General features: G+C 56.3%; 1 protein-coding gene across 1 annotated transcript in view; it reads right to left on the reverse strand.

The window, feature by feature from the left end:
- Nucleotides 1–7,616, reverse strand: part of CAPN9 (calpain 9) — a 41,813-nt gene that overhangs the window by 2,817 nt on the left and 31,380 nt on the right. The window contains exons 8-16 of the mRNA XM_014535958.1: nt 7,437–7,530; nt 6,620–6,780; nt 5,532–5,689; nt 4,674–4,882; nt 4,259–4,295; nt 2,896–2,976; nt 2,086–2,143; nt 1,359–1,423; nt 921–1,062 (exon numbers count right to left, since the gene is read on the reverse strand). Of these exons, the coding sequence (XP_014391444.1) occupies nt 921–1,062; nt 1,359–1,423; nt 2,086–2,143; nt 2,896–2,976; nt 4,259–4,295; nt 4,674–4,882; nt 5,532–5,689; nt 6,620–6,780; nt 7,437–7,530 (1,005 nt within the window). The remainder of the gene's footprint in view (nt 1–920; nt 1,063–1,358; nt 1,424–2,085; nt 2,144–2,895; nt 2,977–4,258; nt 4,296–4,673; nt 4,883–5,531; nt 5,690–6,619; nt 6,781–7,436; nt 7,531–7,616) is intronic.

Genomic DNA, 7,616 nt, shown 5'->3' on the forward strand with positions numbered 1-7,616 from the left:
TGTGTGTGTCTGTGTGTGTATCTGTGTGTGAGTCTGTGTGTCTGTGTGTGCGTCTGTGTGTCTGTGTGTGCGTTTGTGTGTCTCTGTGTCTCTGTGTGTGTCTGTGTGTGTCTGTGTGTGTCTGTGTCTGTGTGTGTGTCTGTGTGTGTCTCTGTGTGTGTCTGTATGTGTCTCTGTGTGTGTGTGTCTGTGTGTATCTGTGTGTGTGTCTGTGTGTGTGTCTCTGTGTGTCTGTCTGTGTGTGTCTGTCTGTGTGTGTCTGTGTCTGTGTGTGCGTCTGTTTGTCTGTGTGTGTGTGTGTCTGTATGTCTGTGTATATGAAGAGTTGCCCACCCGGCATGGCTCAGTGGTCACGGTTCCATTCGATTCCCAGTCAGGGCAACTCTGTGTGTGTTAGGAGGTGGGGTGGGGGTTGCAGGTGAAGTCACAGTTGTCCCTCCAGAGTTCAATGAGCTCATGGTCTTAGTTTTTTATTTTTTAAGATGTATTTTTACTGATTTCAGAGAGGAAGGGAGAGGGAGAGAGAGAGAACATCAATGATGAGAGAGAATCATGGCTCCAGAGGAAGGCGGCCTGCTTCTCCCTTGTCATTTGGGCAGCTGCACTGAGCTGCTGCCTTAACACCAGAAGCAAGTGCTGCGGTCCCATCCTGGGTCCCTGCCTTTGCCCTCTGAGCACAAACCCCCCCAGCTGTCTGCGTCTCGGCCTTTTAAAACCCCCTCTGGCCCGGCTGGCGTAACTCAGTGGTTGAGCGTCGACCTGTACCAGGTCACGGTTCGATTCCCAGTCAGGGCTCATGCCCACGTTGTGGGCTCCATCCCCAGTGTGGGGCGTGCAGGAGGCAGCCGGTCCATGGTTCTCTCTCATCATTGATGTTTCTCTCTCCCTCTCCCTTCCTCTCTGAAACCAATAAAAATGTATTAAAAATATAGAGCCCCCTCTGCTATGGGCTTGCAGGGGCCCTGGAGGCCACACACGCCCCAGGGTACATACCGTCCACGTCTTCAGTTTCTCCCAGAACACTTTGAACTCATCGAACTCCAGCTTCCCGTTGCCACTGGTCTGTGCCGAGCGCGTGAAGGAAAACGCGAGTGTGTTTCCCCTGGGGCCCCTCGGGGGACCCCCCGCCTGAGGCTACAGTGGGGAGGGCAGTGGGCTGGCGTGGGGGACACAGATTCTCGGCTTTGAGGGAGGTGGTTTCTATCTCTCGCTCCCTCTCCCTTCCTCTCTGAAATCAATGAAAATATATTTTTTTAAAAAGACAGAAGACCGCCCTGCAGTTACGGGCCACCTTCTAGAAAGGTCTGCCCCATACAGAGACCTTAGCGTCTATTCTGCCCGCGCGCTGGGGAGGATACGTCCATTAGAGAAATGATGTTCTTACAGGAAATCAGGCTCAGCTTCTCGAATCGAATGCCCTTTTCTGAAATCACACAGAGAGCAGGACTCAGGCCACCCCCGGACAGTACGCCCGCTGCCGTCTCCCGGAGCCCGGCCGTGGGGTCAGCTCGGGGGCCGGGGCCGGGGTGACGGGCTCCCCCTCCGAGGAGGCTGCTGGGAGAGGTTGACATGGCCTTGCGGGAGGAACATTTGCAAAAGATGGAAAAAGCCTTCAAAATGGAACTATCCTTTCATCCATTGATTCTAGGTTTAAGAATCACAGGGAAAGTATTACCAATATAGACTTTTCTCATCGCCCTGGCTGGTGTGGCTCAGGGGATAGAGCGTCGGCCTGGGGACTGAAGGGTCCCGGGTTAGATTCCCGGTCAAGGGCACATGCCTGGGTGATGGGCTCGATCCCCAGTAGGGGGCGTGCAAGAGGCAGCTGATCCACGATTCTCTCTCTCTCATCATTGATGTTTCTCTCTCTCTCACTCTCCCTCTCTGAAATCAATATATATATAAAGATATTTCTCATCAGGTTCTTTACGGGGGAAAACGTTTAGAAACGAGGCACTAAGTTATGCCCACGTGACAGATTATTGCAGAGCAGCAGCCTGTGGCTCCGAGCAGCAGGGCCCGGAGCCGTTCAGGCCCCTCCTGGGAGCCAGGGCCCCGATGGGGGTAGGTGCGGGGAGCACTCACTCTTGCTCAGCACAGCATTTAACACAAACTCCAGCTCCTCTGCGGTCACCTCCATGTCCTGTGAGAGCGGAGACAGTGGCTTTTCACCCCTCCGCACCTGCTCTGTGAGTTTCTTCCCGCTCTGAGCTTGATTTGGCTCAAGGGACAGACGGGCACAGGAGCCTCACAGGCCCAGGTGCGCCTCCCCGTCCCTGCGGCCGCTCACTTCTCGGGGCTGCGACCCAACCCGGAAAGCCGGAGGGAACTGGGCCAGGCTGGGTGCTTCCCGGGCCCTGAGCTAGGCTCCCACGGCCGCTTATGCTGGAGACGTGTGGTCGGAGCCCCCTACCCTGCCCTGCACAGCAGCAGCAGCAGCACCCTGAGCTTTGAAATGCCCACACGGGGAGGGGGGGCACCGTTTCGATCAGGAGACCGGGGACAGGGACAGGGACAGCCCAGGGCCCCCAACAAGCAGGCTAAGTGACAGAGAGGGTGGGAATGGGGTCAAAGGGCAAAGGGACAGGCCCTCTTCTTCCCCCGGGCCCCAGGCAGAGCCCTGGTGCGAAGGGACAACATGCTGATAAGTGTTAGCAATTGAACCGTGGCCCCATCGCCGGTGGTGCAGGAGGGGCGGTGGGTGGGGAGGCCGTCTGAGGGGCTCCCAGGGACCAAGGCTGGTCTCACTGTGCCCCACAGGCCTGGGCACCACGCCTGGGCACCACGCCTGGGCATCACTCTGGGAAGTAGAGCTGACAAACGTCCCTGTTGCTGTATCCCTGGGTTGGGGGCATCACAGACACCCAGGCCCGGGCAGCCACAGCCACACCTCACCTCCCCGGCGACGCTTTCAAACAGGGCCCTGAACTGCTGCTCCTCCTCCGTCTCCTGGTCCCGCGGCGTCGGTTTCGGGGGCTGGAAACGAACCACAGGAGCCCGTGTTGGAGCCACACAAAGGACACTTGGCATTTGCTTTCCCATAGAAGCAGCAGGAGCCCGGCCAGTGTGGCTCAGTGGTTGAGTCTCAATCTAGGAACCAGGAGGTCGCGGTTCGATTCCCGGTCGGGGCACATGCCCGGGTGGCGGGCTCCATCCCCAGTGTGGGGCGTGCAGGAGGCAGCCAATCCATGATTCTCTCTCGTCATGGATGTTTCTCTGTCTCCCTCTCCCTCTCCCTTCCTCTCTGAAATCAATAAAAAATATATATATATTTTTAAAAAGGCAGAGCCCTATCCTCCAGGAGCTTAGGATCAATAGAGTCAATGCAATTCAGTGGTTTCTGTTGTGTTCTCAGAGGCGGGCAACCATCACCACAGTCTATTTTATTTTATTATTTTATCTTATTTTTAATATATATCTGTATGGATTTCAGAGAGGAAGGGAGAGGGAGAGAGAGAGAAACATCCATGACAAGAGAGAATCATGGATCGGCTGCCTCCTGCATGCCCCACACTGGGGATGGAGCCCGCAACCCAGGCATGAGCCCTGACCCCAGGAGCTCACGGTTCGATTCCCGTTCAGGGCACATGCCCTGTGTGGGGCGTGCAGGAGGCAGCAGATCCATGATTCTCTCTCGTCATTGATGTCTCTCTCTCTCTCTGTCTCCCTCTCCCTTCCTCTCTCTGAAATCAATAAAAAAGAGTATCACCGTAACCGGTTTGGCTCAGTGGATAGAGCGTCCGCCTGCGGACTGGGGGGTCCTGGGTTCCATTCCTGTCGAGGGCATGTGCCTTGGTTGTGGGCGCATCCCCAGTGGGGGGCGTGCAGGAGGCAGCTGATTGATATTTCTCTCTCATCGATGTTTCTAACTCTCTATCCCTCTCCCTTCCTCTATGTAAAAAATCAATAAAATATATTAAAACCATCACCACAGTCTATTTTATTTTATTATTTTATTTTATTTTTAATATATATCTGTATGGATTTCAGAGAGGAAGGGAGAGAGAGAGAGAAACATCCATGATGAGAGAGAATCATGGACTGGCTGCCTCCTGCACGCCCCACGCTGCGGATGGAGCCCACAACCCAGGCATGTGCCCTGACCGGAATCGAACCGTGACCTCCTCGTTCCTAGGTCCACACGGAACCACTGACCACAGGTAACCCTTCCCTGAACTTCGAGTTTTATGTGACGCTTTGCTGACAAGCACCGGCTCCAGGACAGCCACTGAGTCCCAGTCCCCACGGCGAGGCTCACCTCCGGAAGGTCGATGTCCACGTGTCCATCCAGGTCCCTGGGGAGGCAGGAAACACGTTTTAACGGCTTGTTTGAAGCGGGGCGGAGCAGAACTCAAACGGAACTGTTTCCTGCTTTTCGGATGGGTTAAGTACTCCCCTGGCCCGGCCGGCGTGGCTCAGTAGTTGAGCATCGACCTCTGAACCAGGAGCTCACGGTTCGATTCCCGTTCAGGGCACATGCCCTGTGTGGGGCGTGCAGGAGGCAGCAGATCCCTCTCGTCATTGTCTCTCTCTCTCTCTGTCTCCCTCTCCCTTCCTCTCTGAAATAAAAAAAGAACGCCCTCTGCCCGTTTCACGGGTGTGTCGTGGGAAAGGGGAGAATGGGGTTGTTCGAGGTCCCACGGTCGCCCGGGATTCTTGAGCCTGGGACTCACCGGCTGATGGTTTTCTTGTCTGAAAAGATCCTCAGGCAGAAATCGGCCTCCTGGTGCGGCTCGAAGGTGCTGGGGATGAGGATGTAGTCCCCGGGGGGCAGCTTGAACCGGTCGGAGACTTCCCGCAGGTTGATGAAGCTCTTGCTCCTGGCCTGGGAGGCGTGGTACCGGAAGAAGTCCTTGTCCAGATGGTCCTCCTTCCCGGGGCACTGCGGTAGGAGAGGCAAGGCTGCTGGTTTCCACTATGTGTTATTATTATTGTTATTATTTTTAATATATTTTATTGATTTTTTACAAAGAGGAAGGGAGAGGGGATAGAGAGTTAGAAACATCGATGAGAGAGAAACATCGATCAGCTGCCTCCTGCACACACCCCACTGGGGATGTGCCCGCAACCAAGGTACATGCCCTTGGCCGGAATCGAACCTGGGACTCTTCAGTCCTCAGTCCTCTATCCACTGAGCCAAACCGGTCAGGGCTTATTATTATTTTTTAATCCTCACCTGGGGATATTTTCCCATTGATTTCTTAGAGGGAGTGGAAGGGAGAGGGAAAGACAGAGAGAAAGAGCATTGATGTGAGAGAAACACATTGATGGGTGGCCTCCTTCACGAGCCCGGACCAGAGCCAGGGCCGGGGAGGAGCCTGCCACCGAGGTACGTGCCCTTGACCTGAATCGAACCCGGGACTCTTAGGTCCGCAGGCCGACGCTCTATCCACTGAGCCACACAAGCCAGGGCGGTTTTCACTCTTTGGACCCAGTTTGGGGCCTGGCCATTGCGTCTCAGGCCGAGGCCCGGGAGGAACGGAGAACCGAGAAGCCATACTGTGAACGCAGCCGCGGCGGCTCCCACCCACCTGGTAGATGGCGTAGCCGATGGTCAGCACGTTGGCGCCGAACCGCTTGAGTTTCCTGCGATCCTTCTGCATCAGGGCCACCAGCAGCGTGCACGCCTCCTGCCCGTCGTCCTTCTCGGTCAGGGACAGTCTGATCTGCGGGTTGGTCCAGAAGGTGTCTGCGTGGGGAAGAGGCGGATTGCTTTTCCTCCTTTATTTTTTATTATTGATTTTTTACAGAGAGGAAGGGAGAGGGATAGACAGTTAGAAACATCGATGAGCGAGGAACATCGATCAGCTGCCTCCTGCACACCCCCTACTAGGAATGTGCCAGCAGCCAAGGTATATGCCCTTGACCGGAATCGAACCTGGGACCCTTGAGTCTGCAGGCCGACACTCTATCCACTGAGCCAAACCAGTTAGGGCGCTTTTCCTCCTTTAAAAAACCATGAAGGACACACACGCACACGCACACCCATGCATGCACACACATACACATGCACACACCGCACACACACGAATGCGCACACATACACATGTATGCACACGCACACACATGCACACATGCACTCAGGCACACACATGCAGGACTGTGTGCGTTGTGTTTTCGGTCCCTCGTATTGGAAAACAACCCAGTGGTAGAACAAGGGCGCTTCCTCCAGCAGTTCCTGCCCAGCTTCCTGCCAGGTAGCCCCTGGCCCTCCTTCCCCAACCGTCCCTGAAGCCCTACAGTCTACGCACACGCGCACACATGCATGCACACACCGCGCGCACACATGAATGCACACACACATGTGTGCACACATGCACACGAACATGCACACACATGCATACGCACATGCACATGCACATGCAGGACTGTGTGCGTTGTGTTTTCTGTCCCTCGTATTGGAAAACAACCCGGTGGTAGAACAAGGGCGCTTCCCCCAGCAGTTCCTGCCCAGCTTTCTGCCAGCTGCCCCTCGCCCTCCTTCCCCAACCGTCCCTGAAGCCCTACAGTCTGACCCCACGGTTCAGGCTTCCTCCAGGGCCCTGGCCCTGATCCGCGACGTCCCCGGGTTGGACTGGGCACTCGGGGATGACGAGAGAGTGGCAGGCAGACTACAAACCCAGGAAGTTGCGGCAGCCGCCGGCCGTGGAGCCCCGCACCCAGCTGCCCTGGTGCACCGTCACCTCCCACTTGTGGGGCGCGTCCTCCTCCAGGGCGTCCGGCGTGAGGTTGCAGATCTCGACCTTGTCGAAGTGGGCCTTAAAGTCGCTAAAGGCCATCCTGCGACAGAGCGGGGGACACGGTGCGTGGGCGGAGGTGGTGATGACGCGACTCACCCATCCATCCATCCATCCATTCACTCATTCAATCATTCATTCTCTCGTTCATTCCTTTATTCATTCACTGGTTCATTCACTCACTTATTCACTCATTACTGGCTGCCTCTCGGGAGGGTGCCTGCCTCTCTCGATACTGGCTCGGTCTACGCTTTCAGATGCTCTCAGGGTAACTGCCTTCAGGCTCCCTGTCTTCAAGGTGGGCATGGGGGGAGGGGACCCCGTGAGCACCAGCCCACCGTCTTCAAATTCACCCCAAACTCCAGGCGGGCGCTCAGAGGAAGGGATGCTGGAGAGAGAGGCTCCACCCCACGCCCTCAGCATCCCCGTGACTCCCGGAGACAGGCTGAGCTCCCCCAAAACAGAACAGACTGAGCCGTCTGCCAACCTGGGTGCACATGGGGGTCGGGGTTGAGACAGAGGGACTGGATTTACCCACAATAAACAAACACACAAATGAAAGAAGGGGAAATAAGTAAATGAGTAAGTAAAGGGATAAATGGATACTCCAAAGACGGGGAAAGAAATGCCTAAGTAGGTGACGGTGTGCCCCTTGCCCCTGAGGCCAGCACAGAAATGGGGAGGAGGAGGCGCCGGTACCAGAACTCTCCGTCATCCAGGGCCGCGTGGCTCAGGCGCTGCTGCTCGGCGGGGCCCACAGCACGCCACTCGGGGGAGCTAGGAGCAAACACGGCTGCGTTAGATGGCGGGCCCCTCCCTCGGGAGCCGTGTGTGCCACGCGGAGGGGATGGACCCTGCTCAGGGAGAGCTCCCTGGGCC

Source organism: Myotis brandtii, unplaced genomic scaffold (assembly GCF_000412655.1).
Source record: "Myotis brandtii unplaced genomic scaffold, ASM41265v1 scaffold1026, whole genome shotgun sequence".
Lineage (NCBI taxonomy): Eukaryota > Metazoa > Chordata > Mammalia > Chiroptera > Vespertilionidae > Myotis > Myotis brandtii.